Genomic DNA, 26,112 nt, shown 5'->3' on the forward strand with positions numbered 1-26,112 from the left:
CATCACTGCGGTCACGGGCCTGATTCCAACCATGTCCATATCAGTGTTTAAGTTCAACTGCTCATAAACTAGATATGTAATTTGTCCTGTCAGCAAATGGAATGCTGGGCCCAAGCTGCATTCTCACTTTCGCCAGCAGGGGGAGCTGTGTTAATGCCAAGGAAAACAAAGCTATGATTAAGATCGTAGAAGGGTTGAGCTTACTACTCTGGTCTGCTTAAAAACAACCAATGTGAGCAGCTTCCCATAGCCATCTGCTCAAGGAGAGTAAGGAGACTGAAAACACGCATCTGCATCTACCAGCTCAGGAGCTAATCTCTCGCAGGCAGTCTCAGACACAGATCTCACCATGACATCCAACAACAGAAATCAAGGTAAATCCAACTTTCCAGGCAGTCCTACTACCTCCCAACTTGTCACAGTACAGAAGTGAGATGAATTCTGGCCAGCGAGAACTGCACTGCAGACCGATCGCTGCCAGCCAGGTCTATTTAGGACAGTTATGACATGTATAGTCCTCCCTTACCCTGAATTAAAGCCTCTGCTGGAATGAAAAGTCATTGATTATTTACGCCAAGGTATTACATTTCCTAATGTCTCTGTGTTGTCATTAATTACCCTAGGTGGGAAAGCTTTCGGCATCCTAAAGGCGCAGCAGGAGATGCGACTGGAAGAGGTGAACCAGGTGAGACGATGGGGAACAGGCGGGTTACACTTTGAAGTTCTTGTAAAACTTTTTTTTTAACTTTGTAGAAGTTGACTTGGCTACACCAGTCTTGTTCTGACTCCTATCCATAATGGTCTTATATTCATTAGCCTTCACTAACCACATTAGCCACACTGTGGCTCCCCTGTGTTGTGGAACTACAAGTGTCAGCGACGGCACACTGGAACTTGTAGTCTCACAACAACTAGTTATCAGTGTCTAACCTGTGCAGTTTTGTTGTGGCAGTGAAGAATTACTGTCTACACATTATATTTAAATGAACCGTTAACAGCTCACTCGTATTGTTCTTTATCTGTAAGGCCAGTCGCTTCTCAGACTACAATAAGTTATAATCCAAAGTAAAATAGTCACGATTCCCTGACAAAAGGGGAACTATAATTGTTTTATTTGACTAGAATTACTGTCGTTTATGGCTGATCTGTTAGTGTTTATGTGTTGTGTATAGTTACATTCCTTCCTGTCTTATCTCTGGACTTTATTCAGTGCTGTGTGAATAAACCACTGTCAGAGTGTTGGGGGTCACTTGCACAAGCAGAGAATAGACCCAGAACTATTAATCAAGCAGGGAAATTCCTCTTTGTGCAACTTCTCTTTTCACTTCTGGTTTGATTAGGTGGAAAGGAGAGAGCACTAGTTCCTGCGCTGTTAGAACGATGATATATACAAGTGATGGTGAAGCAGAGAGTTTATGCCAAGCAGATTGCTGGCCACTTTTATCTGTGCTACTTGTTTTGGGATGACTGACTCCCCCTGTTTCTGGGACCCTCTAGCCAGTCATAGAGATGTTACCGATGATCTCTGAGCTGTACTGGAGGAATTTCAGGTCTCTTTGTGGCTGTACAACATTCCTTCAGTCTGTTCAGGGCTGGGAATCACATTCTTGGTTTGATCAAGGACATGCAGTAGTTGTAGTGAAAGTGCAGGGAACAATAGGACAAGCCACCAGGACCTTTATCACTGAAATAATGACTGGAGGAAAGATATAGGGTTGTCATCAAAGGTGAAACGCATGTGGAGTGTGCCTGCTTTAGGGGCCAAACCCAAGCAGTGCGCTTCTATACCTATTAATGTATCCTCACACACTGTGGCTTCAGTCCCGGCAAACAGCCCCATTCCGCGCGCCAGGACCCAGGAGACTCGGCCGAGCGTCTTTTTAGCTGAAAATGTGCATCTTATCCGCATAAATAAAACAACTGGGTGCGAAAAAACTACTTTGCTATATTACACCGATGTGCGACATTTGTACAGAATGAGTCTGAATCTGTATACGAAGTGTTACGGTGTAGCGGACATGGCTTTTTCTCACGCCAAGTTCCGTTGTGCTTCATCTGCGACTTTGCACGTGTTTAAAACTATTTCCTGTGCAATGAAAGTCCCAGCCCAGCGTCTGCAGTACATTGCGAGTGGTGTTTCGCTGCATCTGTGATGGCAATAAGACACAACATTTCTCTCTCGGAGCAACTTAGTTGTGCCGGGCGTCTCGAACCTAGGTCTATGGTGTTATTACTGTATACTGTTGTTATTCTACATACTGCCCTGTGAGCGATGTACAGCACCGTGACACTAACTATATGACATGTACCGCAATGTAAGATAAATGCTGTAGTACCTGGGAGAAAGGAGACAGGAGGCTCAAACACGATCAGCTGTAGTAATGACTATTTTCAATATCACAACTAGGGACGTACTTTGGGAGGCAATCGGGAAGCCGGCTGCCTAAATACTGGCAGCAGGCTTCCCGACTGTCTTATCCCGACAAGGGTGAAATGCCGGGCGTCTAGATGTAGACACCCGCATTTCCCCGACACCGGGAGACCGGCGCCTGGCATCACGATCGTAGTGATGCCAGGCACCGCGAGCGGACAGCCGCGGGGGGGGAGGGTTAGGTTTAGGGCTCCCGGGGGGGACTTAGGGTTAGGCACCCCCCCGGGGGGGTTAGGGTTAGGCTAGGTTTAGGCACCCCCGGGGGGGACTTAGGGTTAGGCACCCCCCGGGGGACTTAGGTTTAGGCAGCGGGGAAGGGGGTGGTTAGGGTTAGGCACTTAGAGGGGGGATTAGGGTTAGGCACTTGGGGGGAAGTTAGGGTTAGGCACCCCTAAGGAGGGTTAGGGTTAGGGGGGTTAGGTTAGTGGATACTTACCTATCCACGATCGCGATTTCCAGCGCTGTCGGGCTTCCGCTGCGTCGCACTCTGCTCCTGTCGGGCTGCCGCTGACGGGAATCGGCCGGCGGTATTTCATACCAATTCCCGTACTTTATATATCAAAGAATATTTGTGGTATTTCCACCCCAAAAAAAACACACAACATTTTTGGGGGGTAGTCGCAAGGGGTTGGGTACGGGATCCCGGCAGTCGAGAAGCTGGAGGTCAGAATACCAACAGCGTCCCGACAATCAGAATCCAGACTCCTTGAAGGTAAGTAGGCTAACCCTCCCCTCCCGCAGCCGTAACCCCACGCAGCCTAACCCTTCCCCCCCCCTCCCAGCCTAACCCTAACCCTCCCCCTAGTGCCTAACCCTAAACCTAACCCTAATACTTACTGTCGGGATACTGGCGATCAGGATTCTGGCGCCAGGATTTCGATTGCTGTCGGGATTCCGGCGCGGGCATCCCAGCCGCCAGATTGGTAACTTCATCCTGTTGCAAGTATTAAGTAGCACCCATATATATATGTACGGCGGATCGTTGTAGATATCTTTGATATCTGCTGCGATCCCCCATTCGCCATATCAGAGGCAGCCCACATATTTCTATGGGGGCTGCTAAAATGCCAAATTGCTCTTCAGATGGGGTTAACCTTTGTAGCCTACGGGCAGCAGATTGCAAAATTTACCAGCATAGGGATCTGTGGGATTTCTCCCCGGCAATGGCTGCTCACACATGCGTGGTCTGATGGCTGAACATGCACAGCAACGCAGCTGGCTCCCGAACTATAGTAGGTACTAAGGTGATCTCATCTAGCGATTAGTGATCTATTTACTCTTAGCACATTGCAGAGATCGTCTCCCATATACGGGCTCACTAGTGATGTCAGTGGGGCCGCCCCCAAACGGTAGGCGTTCCCATGGAAACGCCTCCGTTTGGGCTGCCACCCCCCCGGCCCGCCTTCCAAACGGGGCGAGCTGTCAATCAACATCGACAGCTCGCCCCCTTTGGATCGAGACCCGCTACGACCGCCGCTGTCGGTCGTAGCGGGTCTCACGCATGCGCCGTCGTGCGCATGCTCTGTGGGGGGCCATCGACCCGGTCCGAGTGCATCGGCGCTAACGACCAGGTCTGAATGACCCCCATAGACCCCTTAATTTCTTATTGCCGTGATAAGCATCTAAAACCCAGTAATAAATATTTTTGGCGTATAAGCAGAACCGTCCACATCTCGAGATGAATTCTTGTCGGGACTGGCAGAGCATGCGCCTCGTTTATTATACATCATCCTCAGTGTGTATTTGATATACCCTGCAGCAGGGGCAAAATACAAAATATACGCCTCCTATGGGGCGTAAAACTAGGCGTAAATGCACATATTTGCTGGTCTGAACCTTGTCTAAGTGAGAATGTCCCTTCATACCTCCCTCCCGCCTCTCCGGACGTTGCATCCGTAATGCATCCCACTTACACGTTTCTGTCTATTGAAACCAATTAATATAATGGTCACTCGACATCAGCCCTGTGTCATAATCAGCTTTTACCAACCATATTGGTTTAGGTTGTGGTTTCTTATAATGTCACTGATACGTTTGTGACACATCTGCAAAGTTACTGTTCCCTATGTTGCTGTATAATATTGTTCAGGATTGGATAGGAACCTGCATTTGGGCAGCCACTAATGTATTGTATAAGAAGACTTGCGGTTTGAGTGCCTGCTGTTTGGATCTTTGACAACAAGAATAAACAGTTTTATTTGTGGATGGGGAAAGGTTATGATATAAGTTTGAAACCAGCATGTGCAGAGATTATGTTTCTGGGGCCTATTCATCATTACTAGAAAAAAATCGATGGAGGTAATTAGGTTTAGAACTTGCATGGAGTTCTACCTAATTACCGGAGCAATTCATCATATCTATTCCGAAAAGCTGTCATTTTTGTGATGACAGCTTTTCAGAAAATAGATACTTTTCCCTCTCTACTATAACTTACCGCAGCTGTAATCGGTGCTGCGTATGCGACGTTACGTTCACAAAAGCAGCGCATGCGCCGCGCTGATTATAGCTGCGGTAATTCTGTGTCCGTCCGCCACCCCCAACCCCTGCCTCCGCTCCCCTCTCCCACCTACCAGGCCGCCTGTCACAGGCTGCAGCCACGGACCCCGACCTCCCATCTGAAGATTTTATAAATTTTTTTTAAAAACACTTTATTGGCTTTTTATGTTTTTTTTTTTTTATTAATGTTCTGCTGGGAGAACATAGTCTGTGTCAGAGCAGCAGCCGGAGGAGGGACCAGGGAGAGACGAAGGGACCTGCTCACGCTGAAAGCAGGTAAGTATGGCCCGCTGTACGCCACCTGAGAGTGGCGTATAGTAACACCATCAAATTCCGAAAATACATAATTTTCTGAATTTGATGAATAGCCTAATTTCTACATCCCCAAACTAATGTACTAATGTATGGGGAGTGTGGCAAATAAAGCAGACGGACTTAACCAGGAGATATCAGTGATATCTCCTGTGTTAAGTGTGTTACTGTATACCAGGCTTGCCTACCCTCCCGATTTGGCCCGGGAGCCTCCCGATTTTCGGGTGCCACTCCCGGGCCCCCTGGAAAGGCAGGCAAGCCTCCCGGAAGCCTCCGACCCTCCCAACCTCCCCCCTGAAAAAACTAGAAACCCCCACAGAAAGGGGGCCGGTGACGCGATTTGCGCTGAATCGCGTCATCGTGGCCCCGCCCCCTGCTTCACAGTGCCGAAAATAACGGCATTGTGAAGAGGGGGCGGAGCCACGATGACGCAATCGTCCGGCTCCGCCACAATGTGACACCAAATGGCCGGCCCAGCCCCCGGCTCCGCCCCCAGTGGCCGGCCCTGCCCCCACGCTGTTAGCCGACAATCAGCTCCCTCCCGGAAGGCTGGAGCTGATGGTCGGCAAGTATGTATACTAAAAAAAACGGTAATTAAGGAAAATGTCCTTCAAACCGTTATTTTAGTGTTGATGAATAGGCCCCTCTGTATTCATAGAGCAGGACCGGACCAGGCATGGGTGATCCGGGCGGCTGCTCCATGTCCTTGGGAAAATTGTGAGACAAGGAAATATAGCTCCTGTCTTCAGAAGCGAGATGCGCAAAACTTGTACGTTTGCCAACGCAGGGATGGTTTTGGGGAGCAGAATTTGGGGTGGTTTTGAATTTCAGTACCTCTAACCAACCCCCCGGGGAATATGACCATGTACCCAGCAGGGCATGCCGACAGCCCTTTTAATTGGCCCATTGCCACCCGTACTGTACAGAAGTGCAAAGTGTGCCCGCCGGCCGGTAGTTGGAGAGGGAGCAAGGGTCACGGGAGGGTTTGTTAAGCATGGGGGAGACCAGGACATGTTTGAATAAGGAAGGGAAGTTAGTAGAGGAGAGGGAAAGTTTGGGCAGGCATCAGGAGAGAGAGATTGGAGGAGTGAGAGGGTATAGGGTCTAGGGGGGCAGAAGGAGGGAGGAGAGAAGGGCATGGACTTCAGGCCTTCAGACATGAGAGAAAGAAGACAAGATTGGCACTCCTGAAAAAGATGGAGGGAATGGGGAAAGGATGGATAGGAGGAGGAGGCTGAAAGCGGCCTGCACTGGGAGGAAATGAGGGATGTGAAGTAGGGAGCTATAGAAAGAGAGAATTCATTTAAAATGGAGAAAGTCGGTGAGAGAGCAGAAGAACATTTATGGAGAAAGTGGATTAGAGTGGAGAGTAAATGGTTGGGGGGGGGAGGGTAGTTTGTAGGGTAATAGTGACAGCGGGGGCAGCAGAGTCCAGGACAGATGGGAGGACTCAGCCATAGAGGGAGACTAGATAGATAGATAGATAGATAGATAGATAGATAGATATGTAAAAATGGATAGATAGAGAGATAGATAGATAGATAGATAGATATAAGATAGATAGATAGATATGAGATAGATAGATAGATAGATATGTAAAAATGGATAGATAGATAGATAGATAGATAGATAGATAGATATGTAAAAATGGATAGATAGAGAGATAGATAGATAGATAGATAGATATAAGATAGATAGATAGATATGAGATAGATAGATAGATAGATAGATATGTAAAAATGGATAGATAGATAGATAGATAGATAGATAGATAGATAGATAGATAGATAGATAGATAGATAGATATAGATAGAAATGAGATAGATAGAGAGATATGAGATAGATAGATAGAGATAGACATTAGATAGATAGATAGATAGATAGATAGATAGATATGAGATAGATAGATATGAGACATACTTGCCGACAATCAGCTCCAGCCTTCCGGGAGGGAGCTGATTGTCGGCTAACAGCGGGGGGCGGGGCCGGTCATTGGGGGCGGGCCAGCCAATTGGTGGCACATTGGAGTCGGAGCCGGTGCCGCATGATTGCGTCATCGTGGCTCCGCCGCTCTTCACAATGCCGTTAGTTTCGGCATTGTGAAGCAGGGGGCGGGGCCGCGATTCAGCACGAATCGCGTCACCGGCTCCCCCATTGCGGGGATTTCTAGTCTTTTCAGGGGGGAGGACGGGAGGGTCGGAGGCTTCCGGGAGGCTTGCCTGCCTTTCCGGGGGGCCGGGAGCGGCACACGAAAATCGGGAGGCTCCCAGCCAAATCCGGAGGGTAGGCAAGCCTGATATGAGATAGATAGATAGATATGAGATATATAGATATGAGATAGATAGATAGATAGATAGATAGATAGATATGAGATATATAGATATGAGATAGATAGATAGATAGATAGATATGAGATAGATAGACAGATATGAGATAGATAGATAGATAGATAGATAGATAGATAGATAGATAGATAGATAGATAGATAGATAGATAGATAGATATGTAAAAGTGAATAGATAAATAGATAGAGAGATAGATATGAGATAGATAAATAGATATGAGATAGATAGATAAATAGATAGATAGATAGATAAATAGATAGATAGATATGGAAAAGTGAATAGATGGAAAGATAGATGCTGCATTAACATTTTACATACAGACTTGTAGTGCACGGAGGATAGATGTATGTGGACACATCTGTAGATAGATGGATAGACAGACAGACATGGCACTATGGCATTACAAGTGCCTGTTTTAAAATCTTTTTAGCTTCTTTTGATATTTAATAAACTGCGGCTTCTTTGCATGTAAAATACAGTCATAAACTTTAATTGTTTACCTAAGTGTGTTTTCTTGGCATTCACGTGACTACAATATAATAGGGATTTAGCTGCCTCTCCTTCCTCCTCCTGTTACTTGGGTGTATTTGGGTTAATGAGAAGTTCATCTCATTCACCGTAGAGCAGAATTAGTAATCGTTGCACAATACGCTATTTCCCCACAGCTGAATTGGTATAAATGCTCGCTGTTAATCACAGTGATTACGGTAATTATCATACTATACGGCTAACACACTGCTTAGAGTAACATGAATCAGTGGCATCGGATACATAACAGACGTGGGCTGGGATCCAAGAGATGCAGATTACGGATCTTTTACACGTCACAGTGTCAGTCTGGTTAACTCACGTGCTCCTGTGCACGCTGCCAGTACGACCTTGGTATAAGGAGAGCCTTATCATTATCATTATTTCTTATGCTAGAAAATACAATAAATATATCTTGGGTGAATATACTTACGTCATTTTCAGAAATGAATATAATATATATGTAGTGTGATGGTATTATGACCGAAGAAATGTAATCACATCATTACTTACAGACGTGTCCTGATATATCTAGCCTCAGTATGCCACGCAGCGCCACTTGCCAGGTCATACTTACCTACTCTCCTGGAAGCTGCAGGAGGCTCCCGAATTTTCGGGGAGTCCCCCCGCACCCCTGGAAGAGTATTTGGATCTTCCGCACCTCCCCCACTGGGGAGATAATTGCTGGGAATCGCGGTATAAATGGCGTGAATCGCGGCTCCATATAGAGAGGGCGCAGCTAAAGGACTCAAAAACGCGTCACTTAGCCGAATGACATAGGAACCCGTCAACACCCCCCCCCCCCAAAGTGGCCAGCTGTGTCTGTTCTCCGGGCATCTCCCAGGGAGCAGAAAATACAAGTCGGTAAGTATGCACCAGGGCCCTCATTCAGAGCCACTCGCAAAAAGCGACCGCTCGCTCTGAATGAGGACGGATGGTTTTTTTTTTTTAATGCCGGCCTCCTGGCCGCTCGCTAAGCTGTGGGTGACCAACGCGACCATCGGGGCTTGCGACGAGACCCTTGTGGTAGGGTCTCGTCTGCCGCAAGCCCCAGTGAGCTTTCGGCTCTAATAGAGCCAGAAGCTCACTACTGACATCACTCGTGATGTCAGTAGGGCGGCCCCCAAACGGCAGGCATTCCTTTGGGCACGCCTCCGTTTGGCCAGCCACCCCCCCTTCCCCGCCTACAAAACGGGACGAGCTGTCGATCAACATCAACAGCGGTCCCGTTTGTAGCGAGCCCCGGCGGAGAGAATTTTGAGCGGGTCTGAATGAGGGCCCAGGTCTCATGAGACTCTGCTAGTGTCGGGCGTCTTTTTTTTTTCTAAGTCACAATGCGATGCGGCAAGGACGCACCAGCAGACTGTGCTGATTAATGTGATATGTGACGCTCGTATATCTGTGAGCACCGGAGTCTGTATATGAAGCACAACGGAACTTGGAATGAAAAAAGCTGCGGCCGCTACATTGTAGCAATTTGTATACAGATTCAAGTGTCTCATATAAATGAAGCAGCACAGTCTGCTGGTGTGTTCTAGTCACATTGCATTCACATTGCATTGCAAATAAAAGACGCAAAAAAGATGCCCAGCGCTAGCAGAGTCTCACAGGGCCAGGCGCTCCGAGAGGGGCTTTTTGGCGCGACTGCAACAAAGATGTATTTTGTACTTTGTGAAAGTGTTTCTAGGAAGTGTTCTAGGAAGCCTGAAACTTGGGCAGACCAAAACTGTCCAGAACTTCTCCCTTTCACCCCTTCCGTGCGCTACGCTCGACATCTAAATGACGTACAGGGGTCATTAAAGAAAACGGGCGTACACACTTTTTTTACCTTATAGAGAATATGTAAACAAAAGGGCTCTTTGTATACTTGTATACATTTAGGGCTCTATTTACTACAATCCGCATTTGTAATGCAGATTGTAGTGTAATATTACCGACTGAATTCGCATTGCGAATTCAGGCAATATCACAGGGATTTACTACAAATCCCTTGCAGGGACAGAGCTTGCGCTAAAGCTCTGTCTCTGCTAATCTGCCCCGCAAACTTATCACGGTATTTTCGCAAAAAGTGACAAGTGCCGACGCATGCGCTGACCGACCATCGCTAAGCCCCGCCCCGCGGCAATAAGCCTCACCACCCGCGGACCCACGCGACCCCCCACTCCCTTAATTACACTTAAGGGGCCTATCCATTAGCAGATAAATTGAACGATAGAACGATATATCGTTCAATCGTTCAATTTATCTGCTATGGATAGGCCCTGAACGATGACAGATGCGCACTCCCAAGGCCGATAAATTGAATCTTTCATCTCTCCAACATGTTGGTCAATTATCTCATATCGCTGCCAGATATTAGCAATATCGTGCAGTTTATATGCGGTAAACGACGAACGACGAAAGATATTAGCAGCAGCTACAGAGCGCTGCAGAGAAAAAAAATCCACTCCCTGAATGATGCCATGCAATATCGTTCATCGTTTGCCAAAATCTGTCATGTACATGACAGATATCGTTCAGCACAGCCACCGGAATTTTCAAGGGATATCTTTTGTCTTTCATCACTCAGAAAAACATCTGCTAATGGATAGGCCCCTTTACCTGCAGTCATCGGTGCTCCGGTGATGTCCTCCGTGGCCCCGGTCAACTGACATCCCATTCTGCACTGGGACCTGGTCAGGTGACGACCGGGCACCAGTGCAGGCTAGGAGACCAGCTGGCCGGAGGGGAGACATCACCGGAGCCCCGTCCACCGGTCCCTGGACCCAGGTAATTTTTTTTTTCTTTTTTTATTTAGCAGAGATCAGCGTGTGATCTGTTTAGACCACACAGCTGATCACTGGGGCCGGCTCCGGGCTCTGCTCTGCCCGTTAGAGCTGAGCAGGAGTCCGGTAACCGGGGTAGACCCTGGATAACGCCACCTCCAGGTGGCGCTATTATCACAGGGCTTTCACCCGTAATTTTTTCACAATTTATTTTTTGTAACTCTGGTCGGATCACATTTCCCATTACAATTATGGGAAATGCAATCTGATTACTAAAAATAAGTGATAATTAGGGCTTGGAGTAAAATTTTATGAATTCTACTCCAATTGCCCTGTAGTAACTTTAGGTGATACTAAAATAATGTGAAGAGGATGTGAAAAGGTTGTTTTCACACCCTTTTCACATTATTTTAGTATCACCTATAGTTATTACAGGGCAATTGGAGTAGAATTCGTAAAATTCTACTCCAACCCCTAGGTATCACTTATTTTTAGTAAAGCAGATCGCATTTCCCATAATTGTAATGGAAAATGTGATCCGACCAGAGTTACTAAAAATAAATTGTAAAAAAATACCGGGGGAAGCCCTGTGATAATAACGCCACCTGGAGGTGGCGTTATCCAGGGTCTCCCCCGGTTACCGGGCTCCCACTCTGCTCTAACGGGGAGAGCAGAGGCGGGAGCCGGTACCAGTAATCAGCTATGTGGTCTAAACAGACCGCAAGCTGATTGCTGTAAAAAAAAGAAAAAAAAAAATTGAAACATTTTTTTTTACTTACCTAAATCCAGGGACTGGTGATCAGGCCTCCGGTGATGGCTCCTCTCCGGTCAGCTGGTCTCCCACAGTGCACTGCGGCCCGGTCATCAGGTGATCGGGCCCCAGTGCAGTATGGGAGATCACCTGATCGGGAAGCCCGGAGAAGATCACCGGAGGCCAGGAGGATGCAGGTAAGTGTAATGAAGGGAGGGGGGGGGGGGGTCGCGGGGGTCCACGATCGTGGGGAGCGGGGCTTAGCATTGTTGGGGGGTAGCAGCGCAGGCTCTTAGTCGCGGTATTTTTTCCGAAAATACCGCGACTAGAGTGCGGATGGGATCCGCAGGGACAGAGCTTTATCGCAAGCTCTGTCCCTGCAAGGGATTTATAGTAAATCCCTGTGATATTGCCTGAATTCGCAATGCGAATTCACTCGGTAATATCACACTACAATCCGCATTCAATATGCGGATTGTAGTAAATAGAGCCCTGTGAGTCCTAAAGTATTACAATATCACTGACAATATATAAATCAGTTTTCTGTGCTGACAGCGATGTTGGTGAAGTTTAGAACTCTATTTTTTTCTCTTTTTTTCCTTCAGGGATAAAACAGGTGTGAGGCATATTATTATGATAATATAATATCACTGATCTCGTTGTGTTAGTGTTTAATTAATCAGACATACAAGGGCCTGTCAGGTGCTTGCGACTGATTGCATTTAATTAAAAACAAACACACACTTATAAAAGTACTAAACGGAGACATATTACTGAGACGTGAGCAGGACAGTTTATAGTTGTATTGTCAGTAAGCATCCATTGGTATTGTCCAACTAGAGTAGGCACACAGTCAGGGCTGGCTTAAGGCACGTTCGACCAGTGCGGCCGAACAGGGGCGCCAATCCATAGAGGGTGCACCCCTCCCAACCATTCCGATTTCAGAAGGACAGTCCCGTTTTTCGGGCACTGCCCCGCTGTTTCACCCGCGGGCCGAAGTGTCCCGCGGGCGGTCGGAAAGTTGGGCACCCCCACCGCCGCAGCTGCGCGGTGGTGCCGGACCCCGTAGAAGAGGAATGGGGGCATGAACGCGGCATCCATTCAGTGCAGGAAGAAGGCTGGGGGCAGCCCAGCTACTGACAGAGTGCTGGGCTCGCCCCCAACCTGACGTTAAACAGGAGGTGTGCCATATGGGCACGCCCCCAAATAGCATCATTAAGGGGGTGTGACAATGGTCACGGGTGGTAAGGCTGCGTGCAGGGTTACCAAGCGCCTCAGTCTCGGTCTGCACAGGGCGCGGCTCCTCCCACAGCCGGCCCTGCACACGGTCATATTGCATTTGTTTACATACCGATTAATGGACTGTGGGCCTGATTCATTAATGTTCGCTATTGCGATCGCAGCTCCGTAATTCATTCTGCATCAGTCCCAGTGTGTTTGATGCAGTTGTATACCCCTTTCAGACTAGCAGCAAAATCCCGGGTTATTGCCCGTGAACCCGAGATTTTGCTTAGTCTGAAAGGGTCCTTAAAAAAAACCCGGGTCGACATTTCAACCCGAGTAATAACAAGGTTTACTTAGAACCCATGATCTACCCGGGTCATAGTGCAGTGTAGACAGGTAACACAGGTCATTCGACCTGGGACCCATTTACAGCATAGGAAGAGCCAGCGCTTGGAGATGATCTCATCACCAAGCACCAGCTCTGCACCCGTGTGCAGTGACATGGCCAACCCGGGAATAAGTCACCTGTCTGAAAGCGGTCTGAGCCGAGAAGCATCCGGGTTGGACCCGTGTTCAAAATCCAGGGTGGACCCGGCATTTTGATCTGAAAGTGGCATAAATGAGGGGGAAACGTATGAAATCCTTTAAAGAAGACAAGTGGAGATGTTTTCCCTAGCAACCAATCAGCTTCCAGCTATTATTTATTTAGTACATTCTATAAAATGACATCCAGAAGCTGATTGGTTGCTATGAGCATGGTCAAATAAATGAATAGGTTGATACTCAGATGATCCACTATGGCCACAGACTAGGAAGAATATAAAAATGGGTCGTGACACAATTTTAGAGAAAAAAAAAAAAGGCTGTGCAGTAAAAAGAAAACATTAAAAATAAAAACGTTGTGGGGCTGAATCTGGGAGTGAGCGCATCTTTTGCGTCGCTACAAGCAATTCCCTGGTGTACAATCGTGCGTCAGAATGTGCAAGGACTGAGACGGCCCCTTTAGCGTCTTTAGGTGCTTAAATATCGCTTGGTGCATCTCTAGACAACACCATCGTTCTCTTAATCAAACCTTGCACCAGCCTCATGTTGTTAGGTGAAGACTTTCCATCAGAGTATGGCATCCAAACTGAGCGATTAGGTGTCGGAGTTTGCAACCAGTTCAGCGACACTCCTGCGACGCTCCCATAGCACGCCCATATGATGGACCATCTCTGTGCAGCTGCACATTGTCACCTCCCAGGGACGCCGTATACATTTTCCATACATTTCTGAGACTGCACATCTCAGGCTCTGTGCACACGGACTCTGGGCGCAAGCGTATTGCAGCTTAGACACGTGCAGTAGAAAATAATCGCTCAGCTGTGTCTGACATTGCGTGCGACTTAAACACACTACTCAATATGTACCCAGCACGATGGCGTTCGCGGCGGGACCCAGCAGGGGTGACGGCATCAGCAAAGTGCATAAACACTTGCCAATGCCGGCAGCGATGGAACAACGGAGGGGGCCATGTTGCATTCGGCACTGACTATATCGCCCGGCATACCTGCATGCAGGTCAGATGGACGGGCTGCTGACAACATAGCGGGTACACCCGGCATTAAAGTAAGACCCTGTGTCTCCCCCACAATTCTCAACTAGCACTTGCGCTAGACGCCTGGTTTCCACTATAATAGGGAGGGGGGTCCTCATGCTATAGTGAAAATCAGCCGAGCATCGCAGGGCTGGTGTGGGTATGGTAACCTTCCAAAAGAAGACCACTGGCATGCTGGCTAATAATGGGGCTTTTTCTGACCCTCCACCACCACCACCACCACCACCACCGGGGCTGTGAGGGTTGGGGATAATTTTAGGAGAATCTACTAAAACCTTGTCTGCCATTATATTAAATCTAAAATAAAGTATTTAATTATTTTTTAATTTATTATATATATTACATTTAAAATAAATAATTTTATTTTTGAATCTATTATATATGTATGTATGTATGTATGTATGTTTATATATATATATACACTATATATATATATATATATATATATATATATATATATATATTAACATAACAGAAAATGCAACAGTCAACAGAACTCCCCGACACAGCCAGCCAATCACAAGCAGCCAGCCCGGGGAGGTACGTCATGTTTTTCATATCCCCTTCCTATAGAGTACAAGCTGGTTGTGAATTTGCATGAAGGGCGCGCTGCCCTGTTTTGTTTTTTTTAAGAATGGATTTATTTTTATTGCACGCTGCTCTGAGTATGGGAAATGTTCTGTCTGATTACACGTTTACGGTGAGATCGGATCTCCACAAGCTCTGAGCCGATACAAAGTTCTTGTGCTTTTGCAGAGGAGCAACCCTGAAAATGTACCTTCTCACCACGTTCTCTTCTGTACGGGACATTAGGAATTAAAATTTACTTGGTTACATTTTGACACATCGCACAAACAAGAGGCCACAGCATTCTGTAGGCATGACATTGGCCCTCATTCAGAGCCGTACGCTCTGAGCAGAGCGCACGCTCTGAATGAGGGCCGGGCTCCATGAAAATGGAGCGTCCTCCTGGACGCTCGTATAGCTGTGGGTCACAACCCACAGGCTATACGAGCGTGCATTTTGATGGCCGCGATGGTCGTGACCATCGCGACCATCGAAATTGCGAGCCGGAGCCTGCGGTTGAGGTTTTCAATCGCAAGCTCCGGAGTGATTTTGGCTCTATCAGAGCCAAAATCACTCCCACTGACATCACTAGTGATGTCAGTGGGCCGGCTTTTGACGGGAGGCGTTCCCTTAGGAACGCCCCCGTCAGGGAGGCACGCCCCCGGAACGCCTACCAAAGGGGGCGTGCTGTCAATCAACATTGACAGCACGCCCCCTTTGATCGGACACACCGAGCGAAGGACTTTCCTTCGCTCGTCGCGTCTGGCGCATGCGCACGACGGAGCTCCCTCCGTCGTGCGCATGCTCAGTCCATAACATCGACCCACTTGCGAGCGGACAGCCGCTTGCGAGTGGGTCTGAATCAGGTCCATTGAGTGTAGCAACAACAGAGAGGTACAGAGAAGCTGTACGCGTCTGTATGCTGCTCAGGGTGTCTGGGTACTATATACCTGTTGGAAATTATGTGTGTGCAGGTGTTGATACTGCAGAGTTATATAGGCCCACACCATCGTATGACTCAAACTAAGAACAGCCCAGTTACTTAACCAGTAGTGTTGGTTTATTGATAGATAATAGGTACAGCCGTTCTCACTGTTACATGTACACCGATACTGGAGCGAAGCTTGAGCGGAACGAGGTCCTATACATCTCACTAGCCGGTGAGTGTATGCTGCTTGTAGGTAACAATGCAAAATGGGAAGCGGTCGGTAAGCCGGCTTTCCGACTGCTTAATCCCGGCAAAGTACAAATGACAGGAGTCGAAATCTCGATGCCTGTCATTAGACCTACCCCGGGAGCCCGACACCCGGCTTACTGATGGAAGGTAAGCCGGGCGATGGGAGCGGACAGCCGCGTGGGGGGGGAGGGTTAGGTTACGAGCTCCCGGGGGGGACTTAGGGTTAGGTACCCCACCGGGAGGTTAGGGTTAGGCTAGGGGAAGGGGGGGTTAGGGTTAGGCACCCCCAGGGGGAGGTTGGGGCTAGGCACCCTCGCCGGGAGACAGAGGGTTAGGCTGCGGGGAAGGGGGGGTTATGTTTAGGAACTTAGAGGGGGTTAGAGTTAGACACTTGGGTGGGGGGAGGTTAGGGTTAGGCATTTAGAGTGGGGTTAGGCACTTGGGTGGGGGAAGGTTAGGGTTAAGCACCCCTAAAGGAGGGTTAGGGGGAGGGGAATTAGGTTAGTTATACTTACCCTAAGGACGATCGGGATTTCCTCCTCTGTTGGGCTGCTGCTGTCGGGATTAGAATCATACTGATTCCATGCAGGATGCTAGAGCAGCTTTATTCAGCTATACAATAAGCAGGAGACTTCTGTCTCCCATCATGTCACTCTACACCAGTGTTGGCTAACCTTGACACTCCAGCTGTTATGGAACTACATAACCCAGCATGCACTGCTACAGTTTTGCTATTAGGGCATGCTAAAACTGTGGCAGGGCATGCTGGGATATAAAGTTCCACAACAGCTGGAATGTCAAGGTTAGTCAACACTGCTCTACACAGTACTAGGGGTGGCCATCGACCATCGATGATTCATGCTCACCCTTTAGCAAAACTGTGGCAGGGCATGCTGGGATGTGTAGTTCAACAACAGCTGAGGGGCCCACCCCAACTTTAACCAGTGATGCTTTCATTATATACTTCACCTTTGTGTCAGTGTTAGGCTTGTTTATTATAAGGAATTTTATGTAGATACATAATAAAATATACTGTCATTTTCTCTGCTCTCCCTCGTAGAAGATTGCATAACACAGTGTCAAATAAATCAAGTGTTCTGCCGAACAGATGTATTTCAGTCATCTGCTAGGAATTAAAATGGAACTCTCTTATTTTGTATCTTTGCAGTTGGATCGTTCATCCATCTCACTGATCTTAGGGCCGGATTCATTACGGATCGCTATTGCTATAGCAGCTGCGATTATACAAGCAGTTCTGCTGCGAAAATATGCTAATGTTTGCAACTGCGCAGCCAGCATAGAAACGCCCACTACCATTTTCACGCATCCGTAAGACCTCGCAATCCTTTGTATACATTGGTAACATCGGACCCTAACGCAGAATTACAGCAGGTCTAACCTGTCTCAGAAATTGCAAGTCTCGTCGCACTTAGCGAGTACTCAAGCTGCATATGCCGTCGCCGTGGCAAGGAGGATTGCCCGCCTTCCCGGAGGTCGGGAGCGGCACTTGTTTTTCGGCAGGCTCTCGACCAAATCGGGAGGGTAGGCAACTATGGCGCATACACACACAGACACACACACACGTACAGTACACTGATCTCATTATCATGTTCACAGAACCAGCTTGAGATGCTGTGTGCTTCGTGACATTGGGGGAGATGTTTGACCGGGCGGCTAATGGGTGGCAAATGTCTGGACCTGCTTTGCCTATTATCGCAGTGAAGTGGGTCCAGGCACCGGCCGCATGTATTATTATTAGGTTTGCCAAAGAGTGATAATACACCTGCCCGGTGAATCGCACCCTCCCTTTCGGCATCTGACTGGCGCTTGCAGTGAATTAGTGAAACGCCGGCCAGAAACCACCACCGGCACTCATGCCGTTAGTTAACACGGTCCCTGGCTGCATATTCCGGGCAGCCAGGGAGAGTGCTGTGGTGCGGCAACAACAGCTGCAGCTGTCGAAATCGATAGCTGCAGTTGTCGGCACGGTCAGTGCCACAAACCATTCATACATTGCCACACCAGATGGCACCCTATCTAGGTACAGCGGCACCGATAATGATCACTTCACTGCATTATTACATATGAGGAAGCGATACCTACAACACATAACGTGCGCAGTTACTGATTTCACAGTTATCGCATCTTCATACTGTACATCTTCCCCATGGCGCGTTATGCTTCTTTAACCATTAGAAGGTGGGTAGACTCAGGAGCGCCGAGAGGGGGGGGGGAGCGGGTACTAATTTCCCTGGCCCGAGCTTGCTGGAGGGGCCCGGCGGGGGTCCGGGTCCAGCACCGCTCCCCCCTTCTTACATCACAGCAGCCCAGCACACGCTGCTGTGCTAAGAAGCAGGCACAGCAGTCTCCTATGCCTGTGGGGGGAGCGATCAAGCTTATCACGCCCCCACTGGTTATGCGCCGGGCCAAGGGGGCTCACTGCGCCCCCCTCACCATGCAAAACATTTTTTTTAACCTAAGGGGTGTGACCACGCCCACCACGATTGGGCCATGCCCCCTTTTTTTACCGGGGCCTGGCACGGCTCTTGGTGGGCCTGGGTAGACTGTGGCCATAAAGGGATGCACGTGGTCAGCAGCAAGACTCAGACTGTGGCATTTAAATGATGCTCAATTGGTGTTAAGGGGCCTAAGTTGTGCCAAGGAAACATGGTGCCCGGTATAGAGTTGTATACTATGCAGAAGTTTGCGCAGTTGATTATCGGCCGTCTGGACATGCGTCTGAAGGTACATAATCGTAGTCACTTGCAGCATGTTTGGCACTCAGGGAGCGTTTGTGGGAGGTAACGGAGTGGTGGGAAAAGACACTGGTCCGTCGCCTCCGTTGGATTTGCAAAGCTGCGTGTGGGTGTCTCAATACAAATCTGCAAATCGTGACTGTCCCACCAAAACTGGGAATCATGTTACTCTCAGGACAGTGGAACAGGCCCCTCAATATGGGACTATCCTCTTTAAATCTGGACAGTTGGGAGGTATGTACCTGCTGCGTCAGGTCCCTGTGCCTGCTGTTGCGCTGGTCCCTGAGATAGTGGTGTACAGCTGCAGGCCGCAGCACAGTAGCATATACAGTAACCAGCAATTAGATAACAGCAATTCAGTATAATGTGGGATGCATGTGCAACTTTGCGCGTCTGAGTCAACAATCTAAAACTGAAAACGTTTTACCGGAAAACTCGCACTACTAAAGTTTCTAAGTCAATATTTCAGTCCCTAGATAGCAGCAGCTATCGGTGAGCGTCTGATTAACCCTTTAGAGGAATGACATCATCACGTCTTATAAGAAGAGGATACTTCTTTAAAACACAGGCAGACAAAGCTTCTGAAAGTCTGAATATTTGGCATACCGGCTGGAGGCAAGGAGCTGAGTCCCAGGGGGGCACGAGCAGCAGGGTCCTTATATGGATAATAAGAACCCTCCTGGCTGAGCAGATTGCTGGGTGAGGGAATATTACTCCAGTCTCAACCTGGTGCGGGTCTGAGGTTCACCTCTTATTATTATCTACACCTCTGTATTTTATCACAGAGGCATCCTAATATGTGTCCGCGTTACTGAGATAGACTATTAGCCTTATCTGTGTGCACTGACCTATCTCGCGGATCCGATAACCACACCATCCGGTAATCTGAAAGGCCCAGGACTGAGCCAATCTCCCACTTATGAGGAAAGGTTGGAAGGATCCTATTTTCACCACGGTTGAGAAAGCCCTGTCGTTCTGATTGAAGGATAGGTTATTTATAGACCAAGTCGCTACATGACAATCGTATCAATCTCATTGCTGTGGTTTCATTTTTTTTTACTAAACAGCCATATCTAAGTTTCAGAGCAGCTAAATACATATATAAAAAGGCATACACTGAAGATGTGGGACAGTGTAAGTAATCTCCCCGCCAGCTGATGTTTTATGTTATCAGCCATTTTAGGTTCAGTTTAATAGTTTCATGAAAGTATCAGAATCGGTTCTAAGTCACATGTAAGGCGCTGCAGTTCCGGGAACCTTGGCCGATCGTAAATCCTATGCAAGTATCTGCCTGTATTCTGAATCATACGCATCTATGTTATCACCCCAATCCCAGTCCCCCTGACCCCAGAGCCTTCCGTTGTCACTAGTAACGGCATGCTTGGTGCAGAGGAATCGGCTGGGACTGGCATGCACAATCCATACGCACAACATGGCTATAGGCCCACGACACATTTCGCTGATGTGCGAATTACCCGTTGCCGGCCTGTTGCCATCTGGTTAAGCCCATTCAGCCAGAGAAACGGCTGAGGAGCGTAGGCAGTGTATGACTCCGGTCCCTACAAGTGTGTTGGCACAGAGAAAGAGGGGGCAAGAAGGTAAATGCCCTCAGGGCTGCTACGGCCCTTACAAGTGTGTTGGCACAGAGAAAGAGGGGGCAAGAAGGTAAATGCCCTCAGGGCTGCTCCAGCCCTTACAAGTGTGTTGGCACAGAGAAAGAGGGGGCAAGAAGGTAAATGCCCTCAGGGCTGCTACGGCCTTTACAAGTGTTTTGGCACAGAGAAAGAGGGGGCAAGAAGGTACATGCCCTCTCGGCTGCTCCAGCCCTTACAATTGTATTGGCACAGAGAAAGAGGGGGCAAGAAAGTAAATGCCCTCTGGGTTTACTGGCCTTACAAGAGTGTTGGCACAGACAAAGAGGGAGCAAGAAAATAATGACCTCTGGTCTGCACCGGCCCTTACAAGTGTATTGGCACAGAGAAAGATCGGGCAAGAAGATAAATGACCTCTGGTCTGCTCCGACCGTTACAAGTGTATTGGCACAGAGAAAGAGGGGGCTAGAAGATAAATGACCTCTGGTCTGCTCCGGGCCCTTACAAGTGTATTGGCACAGACAAAGAGGGGGCATGGATGTAAATGCCCTCTGAGCTGCTCTGGGCCTTGCGGATGTGTACAGTCCCTGTGTTTACAACTTATATTGCTATCTGTCTGATTGCTGGATCACTCAGGATCCTACCAGGAGCTCTGTATCAGAATTCCCCCAAAGGGTTTTATATCTCATTGTAAGATATCACTCATTAAACATGTAAACTATGCCGACAAACGCAGTTATTACTGATCAATTGCTTCCTCCCTGGACTTGACCTATACATGACCATTACATGACCTTCTTATGCTGGGTGCCATCTGGTACCCTTGGTTATTTTTTAAAGTATCTACTAACTATGCAGCTGAATGCAATTGACGCCTTGCACCTGCCCACTACGCCCTTAGTTTTGGTCACTTCTGTATTTGTTACTTATGATTTTCGATATTTAAATCTTCACCGATGGATCCTCTCAGATCCCTAGTTCATACCCCCCTTCTCTTTACTATTCTTATTTGTTTGTGTTTTCTATGTACATCAGCTAACTGCTATGACTTTACCCCTGGCTACATAACCGGCTTTAATACTTCCTTTGGATTTCACCCATTGACTATTTCACACCATGGATTGGTGTTTTCCTAGAGCAAGCATTGTTTTTAATTATATCTTTATTATTTGTTCCCTGTGTATTTCATATATTTGGCTACATAAAAACATATTTCCAAAAAAAAAAAATTCCCCCAAAGGATGATCTTGATTATCCTACAAGAGATCACGGCTGGTGGATTAACGTGGACTGTGTAGGTCCTTCATATAACCTCAGAAACACCGGAGCATCTGGAGGAGGAAACCTACTATAATGCAGCTTGGTAAAGAGACATTGTTAAAGTAGTCTAACAGACCCATTAGTGTGAAATATGAGAACTGTACTGTGCCAAAGAGCGCACTCTGATAGGTCTGGTCATTGGGTGGTTCTACCCACTATTTGTATACAGGCCAACAGGCGTAGTAGCTCATAACAGTCCCAGGTCACTTTTCTCTGGCTGCACTGTGCAGGAGGGGGCTACAGGTTTTGGCAAGTTTGTGCACAGATCTGAGGACGTCCTGGCATTCCCACAGCCTTGGCGTAGACCCCCGCCAGTAGCTACGTGGACTCAAGAATGAGTTTAGAGAATAGAGGCTGTGAATAGCAACCGGGGGATACAATGAGCCTGGCAGTGTCAGTGAGAGAGACCGCTGTGACTGTGTTAATGCATGCAGGCAGAGGATGGGAAGACAATGAGGTCTCTTTTATGTGTCTTTGCCTATTAACCCCATCCACGACGACTGTATCCACCAAGCTACTGTCATCTTACCCACGTAGAGTTACAGAAAAAGCTGTATACAACCTATAATATGCATCTACAGTGTCATTATCAGCATTGATAAACAAAATCCTCAAAATAGCCCACAATATCACTGGCTGGTTTCATCCTCAGATGGATTAGTAGTTTGTTTTGTTGTTGTTTTTGCTGCTGATTAAAGAGAGACTATTAGAGGATGCAGCTTCAAAGGACATCCTACAGTACATAACCGATTTTCATCCGTGTGCTGCACAAAGCAGTTCCATCGCCAACATTGTATAAATGCATAGTCCAATTACCAAAACACAATCCTCCGATGGAAAATAGGATGATCCACAAAGTTTTTTTATTTGATATAATGCTTCGCCTGCTTTACAGCTGCTAAAAAAAAAAAAAAAAAGATATAAAGAGAACCTGTCACAAGGTTCGGGAAGCAATCGGGAAGCCGACTGCCTAAATACCGGCAGCCGGCTTCCCAACTGTCTTATCCCGGCATGGGTGAAATGCCGGGCGTCTAGATGTAGACGTCCGCATTTCCCCGACGCCGGGAGACCGGCGCCTGGCACCCCGATCGTAGTGATGCCGGGTGCCGCGAGCGGACAGCCGTGGGGGGGGAGGGTTAGGTTTAGGGCTCCCGGGGGGGACTTAGGGTTAGGCACCCCCCCCGGGAGGGTAAGGCTAGGGGGAGGGAGGGTTAGGTACCCCCGGGGGGGACTTAGGGTTAGGCACCCCCCCGGGGGACTTAGGTTTAGGCAGCGAGGAAGGGAGTGGTTAGGGTTAGGCACTTAGAGGGGGGATTAGGGTTAGGCACTTGGGGGGGAAGTTAGGGTTAGGCACCCCTAAGGAGGGTTAGGGTTAGGGGGGTTAGGTTAGTACATACTTACCTATCCATGATCGGGATTTCCAGCGCTGTCGGGCTTCCGCTGCTTCGCACTCTGCTCCTGTAGGGCTGCCGCTGACGGGAATCGGCCGGCGGTATATCATACCCATTCCCAAGGTTCTCGGTTAGTTTCCATCCTATGGTTTTATAACATAAGGCGTGATGTGCGCTAATTCCTTCGATGCTGCGTCTTAGTAGTACAGCAAAATGATGGCAAAGCCGCAGGAGGCATCTTACATAAAAAGACGCCCACTGCCGGCATCTCCGATTCGCTGCTGCTTCCGAAGACACGGCCATCAGATCAACTGAGTGAACATCGGACATCTGAGGGCCTTCGGGTTACTCAGGATGTCTGGGAAAATCAAGCTGCTGGGGCCAGTGAAGCTGCGTCCAAGGACGCAAGCGCTGGCTTTGGCACGGCCAGGAAATGGCTCCCTGTCACCGCCCCCGAATGCCAGCAGCAATGTCAGGCATGCTGCGGCTTTTGGGGCACTGCGAACGACGTCACAGAACCAGATCTGAACATGCCGTGCGGCTCCTGGGAACGCGCAGATCTGTAAACATTGGAAATTTATGTAAGTATGGAATTTACGTCAGTCTCGGAATCAGGGACACGGCCTGTTTTACCCAGCGTTCCAAATATTGTTGCAACACAGTAAAAAGCTAATACTCCTTCGGGCGGCTTGCCGAGATCTGTCGTACAGATTAGGGAATTGAGGTGGACGTGAAAGTTTAATTCAACTGTGTGAATTTAATGTGGCGTTAAGGTATATGAGTTTATTAACCTATATATATATTTTAGAGTAATAAAATATACTACATCACATTTAACATTTTCACTTTTGCTTTGCAGTAGACAGTAACTAATCTCATTTTATTGTCACCTGGAGTCTGCTTCCTTTATTGAAGGGGAAGCAGAGTAGCAGAATTACAGCAGCTCACAGCTACTCTATTAGACAAGAGTCTAATATGACCACAGACAGTCTAACAGGTTCCTAAATGTAACTGACGTGCATAAAATGACCTCAGCTGCAATGCCTGAATGCACTTAGAGAATGGCACAAAAACCATCTATGGTGAACTATCAATGGTTTGCACCCCTTGATAGCCACAGGGGGGGCACGGCGGGCCACGGACCAATCAAAAATGGGAGTGGGGCTTAGTGGCTGCCGAAGACGGGGCTAAGCGCCGTCCCGTCAAGGGAAAAAAAAAAACATCGGCTCCCACTCGTCCTTCGATGACGGAGAACCATTGGGTCTCTGCCATCGATGGCAAAATCACCAACAGTTAACCATCAATGATTGCTAACTATCGATGGACGATGGCCATCCCTACCTTTGCGCCTGATCCTCCAACTCAAAAGTCTGTTCCTTCTCCCTCACAGTGGGAGCTGTTGGGGTACGCACCCAGGCTGCCACTGCTCGCACACTGAGTAGACCTTACACAATTATTATGTATCTCTCTCTATATATATATATATATATATTTATGAATATATTCTGTTATCTTATCATGTTTGCTGTACTAGAATGTTGCCACATTTCAATGGTAATTTACAATAGATATAACATGCAGCCCGTGGCGCGCATTAACTATTGTGGGACTACAAGTCCCAACATGGCATGTCAACCACAGGTTGACATGTTATGTCTTATGCCAGCTAAACGGTTTTCAGCTACTATAAATGAATAAATAGAAACCAGAGAATTTTATCAACTTGCTTAAAAGCAAAATACTTTAATTGTGAGGAGGAAAAGTAAATATTTAAAGTAATATTATAACTAAAGGGAAGTTGTAACTTCCTTTTTCCTATGTTTACCATTTTGACACAATTTATGAAGCTTTTAAAACCAGTATCTTGCCAAAATTGTAGAAGTATAAAAAAAAATCACCAAATGCCTACTTACCAAAGTAAATTTATGGGCTATACGACCAACAAAAATATTCGCTAATTTTCAGTATCCCCTGAATGTATCTGGGGAAGGGGGATGGGGGGGGCGCGGAGGTGTGGGGTGGTGCAGCAGATATTGGAGATATGTTCCTATGGGGACTGCTTTTTTGATGAACTTACCAAAATCCGGAATACATCTCCAGGTGGTGCTAGCCTCTGCAGCCTTTGTGCACTCTGCATTGAGTTCTGCATTGCACCTGGTGAGCTGCGACGTTCCAAGCCTCTGACTTTAATTAGCTGAGATGCTGTTTGTATTTTAGTTTTTTTTTTTCTCACCTTAAACAAAAGTTATTTACATGCTACAGTTAAAGAAAAAAGTTTATCCAGAAAGTCAGATAATTAAATATGTAATTCTCATTCTAAAGGTGCATACACACACAACGATTTTTTGAACGATTATCGTTACACGATATCGTTTAACGATAATCGTTTGTAAAAATCGTTCACTTTCTGAGTCAAACGATGAACGATTTTTGTTCATGCGCGTTCACGTTTGTAGTTTGTAGTTCAGTCAGACTTGTCAACTGAACGATTTTCAGTAAGTTAATATGCAAAAATCGTTTGTAGTTCTCAAAAATGGTTCATTACATTTAGTAAATGAACAACTTTAGTAAACGATTTTAGTTCATTTTTTCAAGGGAGAAAATCATTTACTAAAATCGTTCATTAACTAAATCGTTGTGTGTGTATGCAGCTAAAGAATTTAAAGTATACATATGTTCATTGCTCCTTTCTAGGTCCACAAATTATAGGGAGTGCTGCACTAATAGCGGGTTCCAAGCAATACGTAGATCTACAGTAAAAAGGTTGACAGTGTCTAGGTAGACACCAACTGTTAGATAGGCAGTAGGTCGACAGGTACAAAAGGTTGACAGATTGAAAAAAGGGTCGGCACACAAAAGA

General features: G+C 47.4%; 1 protein-coding gene across 1 annotated transcript in view; it reads left to right on the forward strand.

The window, feature by feature from the left end:
• Nucleotides 1–234: 234 nt before the first annotated feature.
• The window catches only part of AIF1L (allograft inflammatory factor 1 like), a 67,711-nt gene continuing 41,833 nt past the window's right edge, over nt 235–26,112 (forward strand). The window contains exons 1-2 of the mRNA XM_088453484.1: nt 235–374; nt 624–685. Of these exons, the coding sequence (XP_088309610.1) occupies nt 350–374; nt 624–685 (87 nt within the window). The 5' untranslated portion in view covers nt 235–349. The remainder of the gene's footprint in view (nt 375–623; nt 686–26,112) is intronic.

The sequence above is a fragment of the Taudactylus pleione genome, unplaced genomic scaffold (assembly GCF_031769625.1).
Source record: "Taudactylus pleione unplaced genomic scaffold, aTauple2 ptg000579l, whole genome shotgun sequence".
NCBI lineage: Eukaryota > Metazoa > Chordata > Amphibia > Anura > Myobatrachidae > Taudactylus > Taudactylus pleione.